At 37.6% G+C, this 20351-nt stretch overlaps 1 protein-coding gene across 3 annotated transcripts in view; it reads right to left on the bottom strand.

Annotated features, from left to right (window-relative positions):
• The window catches only part of LOC120425311 (uncharacterized), a 109335-nt gene that overhangs the window by 84122 nt on the left and 4862 nt on the right, over positions 1 to 20351 (bottom strand). For all 3 annotated transcript variants that reach the window (XM_052707244.1, XM_052707245.1, XM_052707246.1), the window contains exon 2: positions 17605 to 18507. In XM_052707244.1, coding sequence (XP_052563204.1) covers positions 17605 to 17794 — 190 coding nt within the window. In that variant the 5' untranslated portion in view covers positions 17795 to 18507. The remainder of the gene's footprint in view (positions 1 to 17604; positions 18508 to 20351) is intronic.

Genomic DNA, 20351 nt, shown 5'->3' with positions numbered 1-20351 from the left:
ACGGCGGAGGAGGTGGCTAAAACACTAGATTCTTTGTTCCTCGAGTCGATCGCCTAAGTTAGAAGCTGAAATAACGGTCCAATCGGTTCCGGTGGGTCATTGTTGGAATTCGAGCGAGAAGAAGGAAAGCATTTCTCGCTCGCGAACGAGGGAGAGAACTTGTAGTACTTCTCTCTTCTCGCTCGCGCTCGCATTTTCGTTCGCGTTCTCGCTCTCGCCGCGAGCGCTCGCGAGCGCCTCGTGCTAGACGTTCGTCCCAAGCTAGAAATTTGTTTATCAGGCTTATGAATACGAACCAGGCGATGGTATAGAGGTGTAACTTCAATCGCTGTGTTGTTTTTTGTTCGTTTCTAACACGTTCAACTTCTCGCGAACGGGCAATTCTGGCTCGCGAGAAAGCCCGTTCGCGAGCGGAGGAGAGCACGGGAAATCGGTGAGTTTCTCTCGGCAGCTCGAGACTCGCGGCGAGAACTCGAGAGAGAGAAAATTTTCTCGCGAGAGCGCAATAATACCAACACTGCGGTGGGTGAACAATTTCCAACTCGAACTTGTCATCTACTATAACCAGCAGGTCTGGGATCGTTTTTTCTCTCTTTTTCTCGATTAAATTCTTGTTTTGGATACCCGTGGGGTTTATCGTTCGATCGCGATCAAGATTCGCGGTTACAGCGGCTTTCGCTCGCGACTTTCACAATTCTGGTGCGGGTTGTGCTCGCCGGTCAGCAACGATTTTGACTTCTTAGCCATCCCGGCGCTAACCGAATCTCGTTTTCATGAACGTCTTTTTTTTCGACGATGTACATAAATCAATTCAAGAGTCACGGGACTAGGCATCCGCAGCGAGCGTGATCATGCGGACCATGTTTCGCCAGGATTGACGGCAAAGATTCCGTTTGCCTGGTAGGTATACTCGTTCGCCTGGGAAGCTGGAGTGCCTCCTGGACGATGGTTGGGGCGAGGAGAGCAAGCAAGCACCGACCACGGTCGACGAGGAAAACACCCAGCTGATGAAGGAGCTGACGCCGACCTACTTCATCTACAACCAGCGCAGCGAACAGGACACGATCACGGCGAAGCGTAACGGGTTGCTCACGGTGGAAACGGACCTGCGAGAAATCCCCGAAGAAATTGACGACGTCGAGTTGACGTGGGGATTACGTCGTACTTTGACGCGCGCGGGGACATCCTAGAGGTGAAGATTTCCCCGACCCGGTTGGTGCGCGGTTCCGGGCTCGTGAGCAAGGCCGACGAGGGCGGTGGTGAAATCATGACCGACGATGGCTAGTACAACAAGTTAGTCATCGAGAAGGCGGCACCCAAGACGGTGAAAACGACCAAGGCATCGCAAGCGCAGCGCGATCCGGACTTTTTCGACAAGGATTGACGGCAAAGATTCCGTTTGCCAGCATCTCCCGGTAGGTATACTCGTTCGCCTGACCGACCTGGGAAGACGACGATCGGTTAATTTAGTCAGCAACTTAAAATTTGATGATTTACTTGCCTGAATGACTCTGGTTTCACCTGCACTACTTGACCACATCGTCGGATAGCACCCCGATGCCTACGTTCCGTCCGACCGTCGGAACTTGGTCGGAACGGTGCTTCTTGAAACCGGTCAAGATCGTTCCGTCGGCAGAATGTTAATTTACATAACCAGAAGAAATTTCCCAAAAAGATGATTTCAAAACGAAGTGACATTTATAAACGTCAAAAGCAGAAGTGCTGCCAAAGTTAATCATTTTTTTCAAATTTTTCGGTTTGACGTTTCCAGTTCCAAAGGAACCGGAGGGGTAAGTCGATTTGGTGCCCACTTTTTGGAGGCGAGTGGCTTGTCGTGTCGTCGGTTCTACTATGGGTCGAGTTTTGCATCGAGCGATGGTTAGCACAACACAGATTTAGACTTTCTATTCTCAGATTTCACAGATTTAGACTTCTTATTCTCTTGGTAACCGGTATTAGGTTTTACGCCGACTCGGTTTTGAGGTTAGAAATTTGACAGCTTGGCTGCACTGTTTACATTTTTTGCACGTGTGTCTCTGTAAAAATGTGTGTGCGTGTGCGCTCGTGACGTCACGCTGTAAAACCTAATAGGTAAACTATACTCTTTTTAAGCCTATTTCTATTATAGGCCTATCAGCACTTTGGTCATGAATTACAGCTTTCATAAAGTGTTTTTGACTATTCCAAAGTAATAAATATAGCTCAAATAAAAGTGAGCAAGCAACTCTCCATCGTTGATACATCTGAAAATAGTGATTTAATAACGGAAAACGACAAAAGTGATGAGGATTCGTCGAACGGCTTAGTGCGATGAAAATTGATAAATTTCCCCTGTCCCCGAATTATCCAAACTTTCGTTAAATTTTTAAACCATCATCAGGATAGTAAAACATTCTTCGTATAATTGCTCTAGATGAGATTTGCAACAATTCATAAAAGCTTGATTGATGATTTACGACAATCGAGGCATGTGCCGGATAATTGGACCGTTTCCGGATAATTCCTGGATAATCAAGACATCTATCGAATAACAAAAATTTTCTCAGCGAAAACAAAACTGCCTCGGGAAAAATAATCGAAACATTTTCCGGATAACCAAAACAAATTTCAGATAGTTTGAATTATAAAGCTTACTTTGTTCAGATAATTGGTACTCAAAACCTACTTCCAATATGGTCTCTTAGATTATTTGATCATTCTAAAGATAGTTGAGGTTATATCTAGATAATCTGTATTAGTTTTTTTTACAAATTTTGAACAAAATAATACAAGTTTCTAGATCACTTTAGAGCAATTTAAGGGTCATATTTCTAGTTTTTTTTAGGGTTTTATAAACATATGAAACACAATAGCTTATAGGACCTTTTCAAAAAAAAACTTTAGATTTGAACTCAACTAGAGGTGGGCAAAAACAGAGCGAACCGCTCAAAGAGCCGGTTCACTAAAAAGAGCAAACGAACCGTGGCTCTCAAAAAAAGAACCGCGGTTCTTTTTTAAACTCCGGTCTTTTGGAAGAACCGTTTCAAGATGGCATGATTTTTGTTATAAACATAATTTATTGAATTTCCAAAAAAAATAGTACTGAATTTGTTTTTGAGAATTGAAAATGCAATTTCAAATATTTCAAAGCTTATAAAAATTAATCCCAAAAGTAAATGATTTTCTTAACGAACTGAAAAAAACTTGTCATTGTACAACTGATTGTATATTAAAGTATTACCGGAATACAAATTTGAGTATTTTAATTTGCATAAGTTGTAAAATATTACCAAAAAGTATTACCGGAATACAAATTTGAGTATTTAAATTTGCATTACCAAAAATCTCCTGAATAGTTTAAAGATTTTGGAGGAAAAAAAATCCTTTTTTCCGGTTAAACTTGAGCGTTTATAGACTTTATCGATTAAATCAGGATGTAGAAAAGAGGTCACAGACTATTTTCTTCAAATAAAATATCAGCATTAGTTCAATTCTTGCAGAAATAAACGCAATTTTAAAATTAATAGCAATGTTTCCAGCTTCCCTAGATTTAAGTTTGGATGCCAATCAATTACTCGAATGTTTAGGTTCGAGTAGAAATTTCGACATAGAGACCACCAAGACCTATGGTTTTCAAGGGCATCTTCTCGTTTTCAGTTTTAATTTTTTTAATCAAATAATTTATAAAAATCCAATGTGAAATAACTTGTAAAATCACACGATTCTTTAAAAAAAACTTTTCATCCAAATTTTGAAAAAGAGCGAAAGAGCCGTTCAAAAGAGCGGCTCTTTTTAATGAGCAAACGAAAATGAGCGGCTCCTAAAAAAGAGCGATTTTGCCCACCTCTAAACTCAACGATTCAAAATAAAAATACACAAACTTTGGATAATCGAAACATCGGATAATCAAGCCTTTGGATATTTGAGTCTGGACTTTATTCTTTTGGTAATTTAGGAGGCATTCAACCCCTCGAATTTAACTAGATCGTTTTATTCGATTATTTGTTTTTTAATTATAATTTTTTGAAGGACTTTGGATAATAGATGTTCGAAATACGACTGTATTATATATATCCGATATATCCGATGTGAATTTTTTTTTTGAGGATTTCGGAAAATCGAGTCTCAACAATGGTTCACAATACGTCACAATACGTGACACGATTATCCAGCGAAGACATTATATAATCGAGGCAAACATCCTTTGTGTCTTTTAGAAGAAGAAAAATCGATTGGTTTTTAATTAATTTAGGAATTATAAATTTCAACAATGTTTCAACTAAGTTAAATGTAAGGAAATATAGATCTTAGTTTATAAAAATTCTATTTGCTTCTGAAAAAAATAATCACTCGTTATCATGTCTCCCCGTAATTTATCGAAATCTACATAAATTAAACATTAGGCCGCGGGTAATCGGCTCCCCTCCCACTAACATTTACACACAAAATCCTCTGTAATTATTAAGTCAAATGTAATTACAAAAGCCGACTCGGTCCTAACCAGGTCCCAGTACCGAAAAGGACTGAATAAAAATAATTTTATGAAAAAAAAAAATTAAACCTCCCGTTCGGTCAACCCTAAGCGGCTCCCTTTCCAGCAACGATATTCAATTCGTCAGCAATAAATCAAGAATCGGTTAATCCCGACAGGCGCCCTCTTTCGGAATCAATTCGAATTCCATAACAGGTCGTCCACAAGGCACACGTTTAAATTCAAATTAATCGGTTCATCAAACGGCTCAATCATTCGCGGCTGGCCGCGGCGTGACCGGTGGTAATTAAAAAATGTGTTTTTTTTAAACGGCACCGACCACCGACTGATCTGGACCGGATTTGGATGTCCCTTCTCAGTCAATCACGTAACCTGGGGCATAACCTAAAGTTTGATTGATATGCATCTCTTATTGATTAGATGGGGTATTTTGACAGCTGTTGGATCATCGTTGATGACATCGATGTTTGTGAAGAGATTTTGAATGTTTGATAATTAAATTAGACGAACATAAGTGTAGCAATCTTTTTAAGATTCCTTTGAAATTTTATTCATAAAAAATATTTGGATAAACAGCAACACATGCGACTGAAGGTTATGTTTGTTTACATTTTCACTTTTCTTTGACGGCCCCAACGGGAGACCTCCAAATAGCGCCTAGCCCAAACTGGATTTCTCCTAATTCATCATACCACGCGGCCCGCGAAGTCGCCGACCTTTTTCTGTGAATGGGTGAATTATCTGTGGTAATATTTAAACAGTGCGAGGCTGCTGCCACATAAACTATAAACACCAAACTGTCTACGGGCACCAGGTCAGCTAATGCTCGCCGTTTGGTCATGGAGGACAGTCCAAAAAAGGATGTTAATTAAAAGTGCTTTTAACGAAATTGGACCAGCTGTGCGAATGCGACAACTCATTCGATTCAAAGAATGTTGCTGAGCAAACTAGCGGTCAGCTGATTTATTCGGTTATTTTAGTATTAATAAAAATACAAAGTTTAAAATTCCTCATACATCTCATTCGACTCTACACAGTAAAAAATAGTGTAAAATTGGAAGGTGTAATTTTGGAAGGTTGAATATTACCTCTTTTATGATGTAATTTTACCTCAATTTAGACTGAAAAAGAGACGTTACACCAGAAAAGTGGTAAAATTACACATTTTTTTTCTGACATTAAAGATGTACCCATTCCCAGATGCAATATTACCATGATTATTTTTACTGTATAATTTATCATAACATTGATTGAGAGTTATTTAGGATTAAGGAGTCTTCAGTAAGTGGATTAAAAGAGAAAAGATAGAGACAAAGAATATGTCAAGCAGAACATTGGAAATGGACCAAAGCCGAAGTGTAAACAAAGAGTCTGTCCTGCTCGTTTCTAAGGTAAACATCCACTGCACAGTGAAAAAATAATGAAATAAATAAGACATGTGTAATTTTACCTCTGAAAATGTGTAATTTTACCACTTTTTTGTGTAATACCAATTTTTTTCAGTTTAAATTGAGGTAAAATCACAAAAATTAAAGAGGTAAAATTCAACCTTCAAAAATTACACCTTAAAAATTTACATTATTTTTTACTGTGTGACGTAAGCAGGACAGACTGTTTGTTTGCACTTCGACTTTGGCCCATTTACATTGTTTTGCTTAATGTTTGCGTTCTGCAAAGAACACTGTTTAAATCACGAAAAAAGCTAAATATGTAAAACAGGTCGATTCTCTCGGTTATGAGTCAAATAAATTTAGAAAAAAAATATTCTATTGGGGTAATTCTCTACCAACTCACACGAAATCGGGAAAAGTTGCCCCGACCCCTCTTCGATTTGCGTGAAACTTTGTCCTAAGGGGTAACTTTTGTCCCTGATCACGAAACCGAGGTCTATTTTTTGATATCTCGTGACGGAGGGGCGGTACGACCCCTTCCATTTTTGAACATGCGAAAAAAGAGGTGTTTTTCAAAAATTTGCAGCCTGAAACGGTGATGAGATAGAAATTTGGTGTCAAAGGGACTTTTATGTAAAATTAGACGCCCGATTTGATGGCGTACTCAGAATTCCGAATAAACGTATTTTACATCGAAAAAAACACTAAAAAAGTTTTAAAAATTCTCCCATTTTCCGTTACTCGACTGTAAAAAATTTTGGAACATGTCATTTTATGGGAAATTTAATGTTCTTTTCGAATCTACATTGTCCCAGAAGGGTCATTTTTTCATTTAGAACAAAATTTTTCATTTTAAAATTTCGTGTTTTTTCTAACTTTGCAGGGTTATTTTTTAGAGTGTAACAATGTTCTAGAAAGTTGTAGAGCAGACAATTACAAAAATTTTGATATATAGACATAAGGGGTTTGCTTATAAACATCACGAGTTATCGCGATTTTACGAAAAAAAAGTTTTGAAAAAGTTACTTTTTGCGTTACTCTTTGTTTCGTCATCCGTGTCTGTCGCGGGTGACCATGAATGGCCATGATCGATGACGACCAACTTTTTCAAAACTTTTTTTCGTAAAATCGCGATAACTCGTGATGTTTATAAGCAAACTCCTTATGTCTATATATCAAAATTTTTGTAATTGTCTGCTCTACAACTTTGTAGAACATTATTACACTCTAAAAAATAACCCTGCAAAGTTAGAAAAAACACGAAATTTTAAAATGAAAAATTTTGTTCTAAATGAAAAAATGACCCTTCTGGGACAATGTAGATTCGAAAAGTACATTAAATTTCCCATAAAATGACATGTTCCAAAAATTTTTACAGTCGAGTAACGGAAAATGGGAGAATTTTTAAAACTTTTTTAGTGTTTTTTTCGATGAAAAATACGTTTATTCGGAATTCTGAGTACGCCATCAAATCGGGCGTCTAATTTTACACAAAAGTCCCTTTGACACCAAATTTCTATCTCATCACCGTTTCAGGCTGCAAATTGTTGAAAAACACCTCTTTTTTCACATGTTCAAAAATGGAAGGGGTCGTACCGCCCCTCCGTCACGAGATATCAAAAAACGAACCTCGGTTTCGTGATCAGGGACAAAAGTTACCCCTTAGGACAAAGTTTCACGCAAATCGAAGAGGGGTCGGGGCAACTGCTGTGTGAGTTGGCGGAGAATTACCCATTGCTTAAGAAAATATCTGTCCAGACTATATGACTCCGCTAAATCCCTCAGAAAACCCAACTCTAAACAACTACACTTAACACCTTCGCAAAATGTATTGTGCAACGCAAAGCGTACACAGAAAAAAAAATCATGGTAATATTACATCTGGGAAGGGGTACATATTTTATGTCAGAAAAAATGCGTAATTTTACCTCTGGAAATGTGTAATTTTACCACTTTTCTGGTGTAATGTCACTTTTTCAGTCTAAATTGAGATAAAATTACATCATAAAAGAGGTAATATTCAACCTTCCAAAATTAAAGCTTCCAAATTTACATTATTTTTTTCTGTGTATGTATGTGGTGCCGGTTCTGTACAATTGCAGCTGCCTTGGCCAGGTAACCAATTGCCATTTGCTTTTCTAGCTTATTTTCGCCCTCCCTGGAGGTTTTACCCAACTTGAAGTTGATTGTAGGGCGCAGAATAAGTGACACCCACTATCTTTACGAGCCGTACGAAACCGCGTGTGTGTGGCGGCTTAATAGCTCGAGATGTTTGTGCGCCTACGAAATTTCGCGGGTAAATTCCGCATCGGAATTTGATTTGTACTGTGCAACTTCGATGGTTTGTCAGTTTTTAATTCGACATTTAACTAGTGACCTGAGAGACTGAAATCCAAGATGGTGTCCGATATGGCAAAATATTATTTCGATTTCAAGCAACATGGCTTGGCTTGACTAAGCTGGCTGCGAAGTTATAAAAAAGTATATTCTGTTTCAGACTTATGTTACTCAATGTAACTTATCTTAGTCTCAGATGTTAGGTGGTGTTTCAGACAGTATCAGTTTTTTGTATGAACTGGAAATCCTCATTCACGTCTCGTCAATTGCAACAGGAATCAATGCAATCGTCTGTATCACGCTTCTAACACTAATTGGAAAACTAGAAACGAATTTATTCAGTACTTTGCCGTCAACGTTTGACAAGTGATTCCATCTTTCCGCAGCTGACTAGTCGGTGCGATATACGACACTCCTATACGTTCTACCTACAACAAACGTGATTCCGAGCGGTTGATAGCAAACATGTGGCGCTAATTAGAATTAGCAATTACATCTCCCCCAGCAGAGGGCACTCCCTTCATCGAACCTACACGAGGCAGTGCGGCTTGATGACCTGAAGGTCGAACATCTGAGGTGCGAAGCTCTCCATGAATGAGGTGTTATGTACTGTTTGAGGAAACTTTTCGACTTCAATGATTGTGACTTAACTGGACAGCTAAGTAGTCTCGGAATTACTGATAATGACGAAGTATTGGCCGTTTCCGTCGCTTTTGGATTAGGTCTTTAGCATACAAAACGCGTCATCCGACACAACTTAGAAATTCATGGCATTGATTCAAGCGAGTTTATCACCTCACATGATCGAATCGGAATTTGATTATAGACTCAACCTCAGGCCCGTCGTGGTGGGATCTCGCGTCATTCATCTACAAAAGGTAAAAGCTTGCGTGGGGGTCGTCCCGTCGTCCGTATAGTACTTCCATGTGTTCATATGGCACAACGACTCGGCAAACACGACCAGATGTGGGCTACTCACAAGCTCACATTAGTGTGGTAGGTACGTGGGTGCCTTTGGAGCGTCGGTGAAGGCGGTTCACTTTGAGAAATTGGAAGAAAATAAAAGTGATGTTCCGAATGGTTCAGTTGGGAACGGAAAAAATCGACCTTAGACAAACAGAAGAACATCTCTGTTGAAATCCATCAATCGAAATTTTAACGGTCAATTTGAATGGTTGGCAATTTTAAATTCACCACGTTTCGTTTACATCCCTCATCAATAACATCCCTCAAAACATCATACAAAACGATAGTGTCGGCTTGTAGTTTTCAGTTGTAACAATTTGATTGACCTATACAGAGCAGATTCGTTAATTCGAATGTCCGCTAATTCGAATGCTCGCTAATTCGAACGTATTCGAATTAAAAAGAACTCAAGCGTCAAAACCAGTTGTCAAACTAATGTTGACGTTTCAACACCATTGTTTGATAATTTCCGAACACGTGGTTTCAAGCTTTTGATAGCCGTCAGTCGTTCCAATTAGCGAATTTGGATTCGCTCATTCGAATGCAGCTCCATTCAAATTAGCGAATCCACTCTGTATTTGTAAAATTAAAGAAAAGCTTGTAATTTCTTTTCCGAAACTCAGTATTGTCTGCATGTCATGTCCACAACTTGCTTTTCGTTTATTCTAAAAAAACACCATTCGACAAAGGCACTCCACGTAATAAGTAGGTAGCTTTCTAAGGGCCCCCAAATGACTTTATTTGTATTCCGGAAGGTTGCTAACCTTGTCACCTCGGACAAGTCTACAGATCGATGATCAAATCGACGCTCAGCGCATTAAGTACTCATTTACTTTCTGGTAGCGATGGAGTCAGAGGCAGAGAGGTCTGATGCAACAAATTACACTCAATTCTCGATCGCGACTTTGTCTCTCCAAACGGGAACATGACTTGCCTCTATAAGGGAGGAGTGATTATTGCTTCGAAGTGGGGTATAAAATAAATTAATTGTCTGTGGTTAATGGTTGGTTACTCTTTTTTTGAACTACTAAGCAACTATTGAAAATCGACATTTGTTCTTGATTCTAAAACATTTCTACCAATACAATGTCATGTAGTTTAGCAGATTTGAGGACATATTTTCGCTCCAATGGATGCAATTTTGACCTACTGAGTTGCATTGAAGTGCGTATTTTCAAACGATCTTTTGATTCGATTAAATTTTAAAGTGTACACTAGGTCCAAAATAGGGACGCCTAATCTAATACGAACGAACAAGAATGGGCGACTTGTTCTAACTGCCATCTCGGAAATTTACAGCAAACACAAACTGCACGCAAACTTACAGTGCAAATACCTTCCGAAGGCTACATGCAAATGAACTCCGTTTGTTTTTGATACAGCTCAAAGTCTTCGAGTCAATAAACAACCCAATATTGTTGCAAACCGCGTTGTTTTTATTTGTCAATTTAAGACACGACCATACGGTCACCCTCATCTGCAACTATCAATTGGGTAGCTAGCTGGTTATGACATCATCCCACGCCAAGTGTCGTCAAAGATTCCGAGAACTCTTCATGAATAAAGTCAATTCAGCTGTCCATTACGCCGCGGACCGGGAAGAATACGCCAAACCTGCTAAAGTAAAGCAGTGTTGACCCGCGGATTTTCCGCGAAGGAATTTGAATGGCACTAAACATACCGCGGCAAGAAGCGGTCGATGCCTTTCCAAGTGGAACACTTCAATATTATTTTATGTTTGCAAAAAGGTGCGGCGGCCCATTAATGAAATCTTTGAGTTTTGAAAAGAACACACAGCGGGGAAAAAAATCCTGTCACACCAGTTTGGTGGTTCCTCGCTGGACAAGACTTCTTCTCCACTCGAATGGACCTGTTTGTTGGGAGGAGGAGGTTCTGGAGAACTTGATCTTCCCATATTTATTTCACATTTATGCGAGAATGTCCAGCGCTGAGATGGGCGTTTTGGAGTTGGCAAATATTTTGTTTGGCAGATAGTCAAAACAGCTCAAGTCAGTTTGAATACTCTCCCGCTTAATTATATTGACAGGAAAATAAACTATGAATATTATTTACCGAATAACATTCGCTTTTGGGTTTCAAATCCATGACTGGCACTGTATTAGATATTTTAATGTGAAACGCTTTTTTACAAAACACTCTATTTTTGAAAATATTCAAATTGAAAAAAAAACTCTCATGTTGTGAGAATTTATATAAATTTCGGATCGTTTGCTGCCCGCATCGTTATTTGAGCAGCGATGGAAGAATCTTCATCAAAAGAAAATCATTTGACGCTTATCAAGAGAAAACATAACTCCTCTCACGCGCACGAAAGATCGGTAAACAGAAACTCAAAAATCATCATCTGAAGTATTCCACTACTACACTTGCAGGTGTAACACATTTCGGCCATAGTATTTTCCGAAAATACAATATTTTGATTCATTAAAACTTATTGTTTCATCTTTTTATTTTGATCTTTTTATATTGACTAAGTCATTAATTTTGAAACCCCAAAAAAAGTCTTAGGGTTTAGGTTTTATTTTATAACATTGAAAATTAGAACAATAGTTCCCAAGAATAGTCGATTTAAAATTAGGCAGATATGGACTAGAATAGACACAAGTTTTAAAATGAGAAAAAGATTTTTTGAGAAAAAAGTACTTAAGAGAGGTTAAAATTTGAAAACAGTAGTATAAATAAAACTATCAGATCAGTCCGAAGTCAGTTCCAACAGTTTTAACATTGTTTAGATACTTGAATGTGCTAAATAAGTTTGTACGACATCTCAAAGAGATGTCTCTTTCCATAAGGCTTCGTAAGGACTTCACTTTATCACATCACAATCGTCACTCTGCCGACCTGTTTCCGTACTCCGTTTATGGTATCTGCACGAGAAACGATAGCAGCTAGAAGTATTTGCTTTATACTGAAAGTGTACAAACACATGGTGACATGGGGCACCGACCAAGCGCCGCCACACAAAGTTTATTGTATTTACGCCTGTTACTCGACTTGAACCCGGCTGGTTACGGATCTCCAGCACGATTTAAGCTAGTTCTATGTCAACCTTGACATACCTGCCAATAGTGGAGCCCCAGCATGGTCTGTCACGTTGGAGAATATATTTCCTCGATACGAAGCTCCTTATACCTGATCTCAACATAGATAAAATGTTTACTTTAAAAATGTAAATATTTGTTCAACTTCGTATGCAACCTCGAGCCAGGTCAATTTCTGTTGCGTTGAGCAGTTTTCCACTACAACTCCGCAGACAGATATGGGATGACAACGATCCGTAAGATAATAATGTGTACTGTTGCAGAGCGTCAGAGATTGGCATTATATGGAGCGCCCATAATTCATAAAAGGTCATGAAACCGCGTCGTCTAGAACAACTGCGAGTCAAAAGTGTAGGACAGAATTTACAAACAATGGCCATAAAGTCGCTGTCGAACTGGGCTGACAGCCAGGCCAGGTCTACAAAGTGGATCATCTATAAGTTCAAGGCGTGACGAGTTTCGCGGGGTATAATTCTGGCCGCCACACGGATCTGGATTATTCGCGCAAGTCATCGACTCCCGGCGGCAACGGGTGTCCTATAGTGATCCATAAATTTAAATTACTCTTGGGTGCAATGCATGGCAGATTTGAGACCCGCCATGGCACACGATAGATATAAAATATGTGCCATATTAGGTTGGATCATATAATTTGAAGGCGAAAAATTCGGATTTCAAAGAAGGTCAAGCTAACAAAAAATGTAGAGCAGATTTGGAATATTTGTTAGGTATTTTACTTGGTTAGCTGTTCGAAGCTAGATTTTTTTAAATTTTTTTTAAAGAACCTCCCTAGCAGTGAACTATGTACCATCGAACCTAATAATGCATATTGTGTTCTTTCTTCCGAGGGAAAACATATAATAAATAATAAACTTGAACAGCAAATTCATTGGGTGTTGTGTTGGGTGTTTTTCATCTAGAACAAAACAATTATCTTGAAAAAAAATATGCTCTATAAATCTTCAAGTCGTGGTACTGAAACCATTTCTTCACAGTAAAATTTATTATGTTTAAAGACGAGTTGTCTTTGAAGCAACTTGTTTTTTGTTTACTCTATAAGTCTATAATAAAGTATAAATATTCGATTTGTTTTCGTTCTTCCCAAGTTTAGCAGAACCCTTTGTTCATTGATCGGATTTTAATTTATTTTTGGAATATTTTACAACTGGTAAGGCTTGTCTTGAGATTATTATTTTTAAAACATGTACTGAGGTAGCCCAGACGTGGTCCATATACCGTTTTTGAAAAAAAGTTTTTTTCAATAGTGTTTTAAAAAATAGTTACGTTGAAAATTCTTATTTTGAATTCCGGGATGACCGGGGTTTTTCTTGTTAAAATCAGATTTAAGGTGTTCAAACTTAATTTTTACGTCAAATGTAACATTACTAAGGTTGCTAATTTAGTTTTCTAGGAAAAAATCAATGTTTATGTTTAGTTAACTAAGTTTATAAGCTTTTTAACAAAATACATATACATTTTAGGTAAAATTGCCTAAAAGTCAGAATTTTGCCTGAAATTCGTTAAAACTTGTTATGTTTATAAAATTATCGATTAATATTGCATTTAAAACTGAGTTAGAAGCAAAAATCAAAAGTTTTCACATTTTATATGAAATTTCTTCAACTGAAAATGACTATGAAACAAGAGATTTTTATTTATGTATGTTTCAAAAACACATAATATTTATTATTTACAAACTTATTCAACCTTCTCTTAGTGGAAAATTGTCCAAAGAATCCGAAAATGCATTCCGTTTTCCGATTCAAAATTATGTTCGTTGAGAAAAACATGACACTTTGAGAAGATTTAAATAATGTTTTTCATCAACATTTTCTTAATTATAGTTAACTAACTTTTTAAACTTTTCAAAATTTTATGAAAAGTTTTTCTTGAGGTACTTTGAACACTTCTCTACCACGGTCAGTATGATTCAATACCATTCCGTACGTATTTAAGTTGTAGGGTAGAGTAGTCATCAATGAGACACGGGGAACAATGATAAAATGGCTCTCACAAGTCGTAGTTTCAACCAATCAGGCTCATATTTGGGGGAAAGGTGTGTCTACTGGATACACGTCTTCCATATTAGTGGCTTTGGTTATGGACGCTCCTTTAAAAAGTTATTCATAAATGTTTGATTCTGGGATGTAAAAGTAAATTATGGACAAAAAATACTTTTTCGCTCGTAGGCTGCCATTTACACCAAAACTAATATTTCTTCAAATTTCTTTCGACGTTCCATAGGGCTTGAGTTGGACTACAATGTCCTTTCATTAGATTTGGCCAAAATTTTGAATATACCCAGAATCCAGGGCTGTCTCATTGTTCCCCACTCATTTCAGCCCATGGGTAACAATGAGACACATTGATTTTTTTTCGATAAACTTTTCAAAATCGATGGAAATCTTTCAAAACATGAATTAAAAGTGATTTTTGGCATATTTATTGAGTTTATACTTCATTTAACCAAAAATACAAAGTTATTTGGTATTAATATATGGATTTTACAAAATTTAAATACTTTTTAGTGTAACTTTTGTTAATAAAAGTTTCATGTTGACAAAATTGCCCTGAAATGTTCAAGGCAAGTCACCTGCAATGGAACAATACAAAAACATGATGTTTTACTTGAAAAATGTTGATTTTCGTAGAGTGTCTCATTGTTCCCCAGCTGTCTCATTGTTCCTGCCAAGTGCGTCTACAATGAGACAGTTGAATAACTCTGGCTGTAGATGTCGGATCGATCTCATATTTTGGTCAATGTTAGAACACACTAACAGAAAGAAAATGCAACAAAAAGCTCATTAAAACATGCTGATGAAAAAATTAGAAAAATCGTTGAATGTTGAAAACCAAAAGCCTACCCTACCCTACTCTTCATTTTTCGGAAAAATCTCAAACCTATCAAAGTCACCCGGCTATTAAAATCACCCCGTTTTACGGTACTTCTTTTTAACGTTTTCTTTATATTTTGTTGTTGCATTTAGTTCTTTTCTGATAGTGAAGGACGATTTTATAATGTTACCTTCTATAATTATCTTTTATTTTTTTCTTCAGAAATAAAAACTGTGAAACCAAAAGTTTTTAACCAACAAGGTTTTTTTGTTCCACCAAACGGCAGAATCGTTTTCGATTTTTTTTAATCTTCTTCATTTCGGTGAAAAAAAAAACAATTTAAAAAATAAAACTTTTTCACAAGTATTAAAAATAATTAATTCATGTTACAAAGAAACCTAATTTCACGCGAAGCGTTATGTTTTACTAATTTGTCGATTTCTCTGATGCGACGCAACATTTTTGCAATCTTTTAAAAGCATTTTGTAGGCTTTTTTCAGAACTACAAAACGCTTTTTGAAGCTTGCAAAAATATTCTACGGTTTAAAGGAAATCAACGAAATAATAAGCGTAACGCCTCCGTGTAAACATAGGTTTCATTGTACAGAGAAACCACTTTTTACGCGGTGGCGTTACGCTTTTTGTTTCGTAGATTTCTCTTATACCATACAATATTTTTGCAAGCTTCTAAAAGCGTTTTGTAGATCAGAAAAAAAAACCTTCAAATGTTGCGTCGTTTCAGAGAAATCGACGAATTAGAAAAACGTAACGCACCGAGTAAAAAGAGGTTGCACTGTATCAGAAACATAAGAACTCAGATCACACAAAAAATCTTAAATTACATAATACAGTGAAACGTCTTTTAACGCGGTGGCATTACGCTTTTTATTTCAACGATTTCTCTGGAACGAAAAAACGCTTTTGCAATCTTTTAAAAGCAGTTTGTAGGTTTTGTTCAGATCTACAAAATATTTTTGAAGCATTCAAAAATATTGTATGGCTTAAGAGCAATCTACGAAATAAAAAGCGTAATGCCACCGCGTAAAAACAACATGAAACTACAGCATTATTTATGCATATTAGCACATAGGGGAACTATACCCTTTTTCAGCCTATTTCTATTATCGGCCTATCAGCACTTTGATCATGAATTACAGCTTTAATAAAGTGTTTTTGACTGTTCTAAAGTAATAAAGAGCTCAAACAAAAGTGAGCAAGCAACTCTCCATTGTTGATACATCTGAAAATATTGATTTAATAGCGGAAAACGGTAAAAGTGATGAGAATTGGTCGAACGGCTTAGAGTGATTAAAATGGGCATATTTCCCCTAGCTTAAAAAATCATAACTTTTATTTTCAAAATTGCGTTCAAATTGATTGAGAACTCGTATTTCTTAATTTAGATCACATGACTTTTTTTTCAAATCAGGGGTAATTTTTAGAATTTTCAATCAAAATGTAACAACATGGATTTAAACAGACAGTCTATTTACAGCTCCTAAACATGTGTGCATTTCATGCACACAACAATAAACAATAAACTTAGTTCGTACTTCAAGTTCCACGAAGCTATTTTTTTTTTAAATTGAGTTAAAAATCCATTTCAAGCTTTTTTGTGGTCGTTCCAAGTAGGGGAACAGCATCTAATTCCAGCGTGCCTCTAATGTTGTCATATAAGCTTTGAAATTCAAAATAGCTCAATAAGAAGTGAGTAAGCAAGTTTCTATCAAAAGTTCTGCAAAATAAGTTGTTTCAATAGTGAAAATCAGCAAATTGGATGGAGTTTGGAGCGAGTTTTTAACCTGCCAAACATACGAGAATTTCCCCTATAATTTCGCCAATAAAAAAAACTTCATCATAGAAAATAATGAAATAAGCAATTTAAACGTAATTTTGGGACCCAATTGATTAAAATTGGAATGACACTATTTGCAGTACACATGAGTCCTCCAACAACTTGCATGACAAGTTTTACAACCACTTCAGAAATGATCTAAAAAAGAATTATTGAAGAAGAAATCATAGTAATAATTAGTTACACATTTATGTTTATACTTGAAATCCCGCATTTTCAGCCGTTACAGTGCTCCCCCAGTTATTCAACGCAACGTTCCAAACGTTTCAAACCGTGCTCCCTTAGAACCTGTGTTGCCTCTTATCGCTCGCTTGTCCAGGTTTATTTTCATTTCGTTATATCGCTCGCACACAAAACTGTCCAAAAATTGTCCAAGATTGTCGGGCTCCGATAAGGTAGCTATAGCTAGCCGCCGTCAACACGAACAACTTTATTCATCTCGGTTGATGTGAGTTTGTATGCGTGCGCTTTCGCGGGTTTATCAAAGGGGTAGCCAACCAACCCAGATAAGAAACGTGCACAACCCGCGGCGAATACGTTCTGAAACCTCCCAGCTGAGCTGAGTTGCGCTGAGCAGGGCTTGCCTGTTGATAGTTTTCATCAACATCTCATTACAGACTTCTCCATATCGGTAGACGGGCCGGCGGTGAACCAATTAAAAACGAATTAGCCATTATTATTACTTACATTCATAGCGCTCTTTGAAGTCTCCGACGTCTTCGTCGTCGTCCAGGTCTCCGACGACTTCTTCGGCAGGACACCTCGCCGGCGATCGCTGCTTCGGCATCAATGTCTCGTACTCTTCGTCGTCGTGGACGACGACGTTCCTGGCCATATCGGCTCCGTCGTTATCCATTGTCATCGTCTGGTATTCCATTATTTAGTAGCCACCTTTTTAAAGCACCACCGATTAGCAATTGATCATTAATTCTTCACGTCACTCGTCGACTCGCTTTACATGCAGATTGAGTCGATTCTCGTTAAACTTCACAGACTGCTCTTTTATCACTGAATTTGGTTCTGTCGACCAATTTCCCCCGATATGGCACCTTCACTGAAACACTTCTTGGACTACTTTCTTCTGTATAACTGGTACAAAAATGGCACAAGGCTCTTTTGGATGTAATTTTTATCACTCAAAATCGATCACGCTTCTCTTCACAGGTCGTCGTGCATACCACAATCACACCAGAACTCGTTGCGTGGTTTAATTCTACCCCGGGACAAGGAACACTTCTTCGTCATCTCCTAGAACCCGCGGCACTCTATAAGTGTAATTCACTGTAACGAATGGGTAAACGCGCACGGATGACCTCGCACCTTAATCAAAAGCTCCTCTCCGCTGTAGTTCAGCGAGGAGCAAAGCCGGTCGATGACGAACGCGCGACGGCGGCAACTTCAGAACTCACGGGCCAGGCTCAAGCTCGCGCGGGCTACAGGTCCTCAACATCATCATCAACGTCGAAGCATTCCATAGCGCGTTGCACCGCGAAGGTAGAGAGGAGGTTCGGAGGAGTACCAAACAGGTAGGCGCGCAAATCGATCGAAAAACCGCCGGTGCTGTTTCACTCGCTCACGATTGGTGATTCACTGAAAACCAGAAAGAGAGAAAGAGAGAGAGTAAGAGACACACCAAAGTTCCCGGCCGCGCGATGAGAATGATATCATCACGTATCAACTTCGTATATAAACACATATAAGCCACGGCCCAGAGCAGAGCTTGTCGTCGTCGGATGTTGCGGGGCGCGACGTGTCGTCGGCGTCAGTCATGTCAGTGCAAGGCGCGTCCAACAGTTCACCCAACAGGTTGTGTGGTTCCGAGTGGTGGGCCAGCTTCGAAGAGGACGACCAACACTTCGCGGATCAGAACTTGCGGGCGTCATCAACCACGGTGTGTTTACACGTGTCCCGAGTGGGTGGATGTTTCGACAAAGATTTCTTTTTGGGTTTTCAATTTCAATCAAAGTAAGCAATACATGGCCCTTTTGGAAATTTCAGCAAATTCGGTGTAGATTTGGCGTAGGGAAATCTCAACATTTCTTGATAAAATTTGTATTCTTTTTCATTTTTAAATATATTTTTTGTTTGTTTATCATGTATGATTTTTGTTTTATTTATTTTTAGTACAGTCATCCCACATATTCGGAACACCCACAAATTCGGAACACTTTTATGCTTTTCTGTCGACCTTACTGTTTTTAGAACCTTCATTTGGACATTATCTTGCTATTTCACTAGTAAAAGTAGGACTTTTTGAACAAAAAACTTGCAAAAAACTTCATTCCAAGACTATTTTGTCCAGAGCAGCAAAACACTGCCTCCAAATGGCCTGTTTCATAATTGTGGGATGTTATTGTGCCTCCCACAATTGTGGAACACCTGAATTTAACTAATATTTTCACAAAAAAAAGTTATCAAACCATGTATAAAACGTCACTAACCTTGAGTTTCATTGGTTTCAGTATGTGAAGTCATTATTTGGTAATAAATATGTTCTATAAATATGTAGATCCAAAGTTTGTTTACATTCGTAAGAAAAAAGTGTTCCGAATTTGTAGATTTCAAGGGTCAAAGTAATTCTTCAAAAACTTCATATAAAAGTTAAAATTTGCAGATGTTCGATACAGCATTCGAAAGATCGCAAGAAAAGCTTTCAAATGAAGGTATAAGCGAATCATTAAGTTCAATAATCGATTTGCTATGATTTTTTGAACATTGGCCGATCTGGAAACCGTTCCGAATATGTGGGATGACTGTAATATTTGACCTATTGTAAAACCTCCAATCATAATTATTATAATATTTTGTGCACTTTTGTATGTTTTTTTCGAATTAAAAAAAAATTAAAAAAGGTCTGAATCAAATGTGTGTAAGATGAAAATGAACATTTTTGTTCCAAAAAATTACCTCTTTGGATTATAATTGCAGATTCTTAAAGAACATTAAATTGTACATAATATGGCATGTCTCTCTATTTTTTAAAGTTTAGTAATGAAAAGCACTGATATCAACACTATTTTGAAAATTATTTATTTAATTTTAAATTTAGTCGGGCGTCCAAATCAACATACAAGTCCCTTGTATACCAAATCTCTTCGTGGTTTAGAGCTAGGAATCATTGAAAAACTTGTCTTGGTGAAAATCCAGAAAAAGGAAGAGAAGTCCGTCTGCTGTGTGGCGGAGAACTACCCATATTGGAGCAGTAAATTGACATAAAATTTGGGAGATGTTAATAAAAAAGCACGGCTTAAGGGGATTCCCAAACGTATTTTAAAATATTGGCAAGTAAACCACCAAACTCTTCAAAACTTAACGTTAAAAAGTACTTTCTTTCATACTTTTTGCATGTTTTTTTTTCTTAAGGTCTACTATAAAAAATAGCCAAAAAAAAATTTATTAAGCGTATTCCTATATTTTTGCGGTTTGTATTGATC

The sequence above is a fragment of the Culex pipiens genome, chromosome 2 (genome assembly GCF_016801865.2).
Source record: "Culex pipiens pallens isolate TS chromosome 2, TS_CPP_V2, whole genome shotgun sequence".
NCBI classification, from domain to species: Eukaryota; Metazoa; Arthropoda; class Insecta; order Diptera; family Culicidae; genus Culex; species Culex pipiens.
The sequence above is the reverse complement of the archived record's forward strand: the minus strand, read 5'-3'. Positions and strand labels throughout refer to the sequence as shown.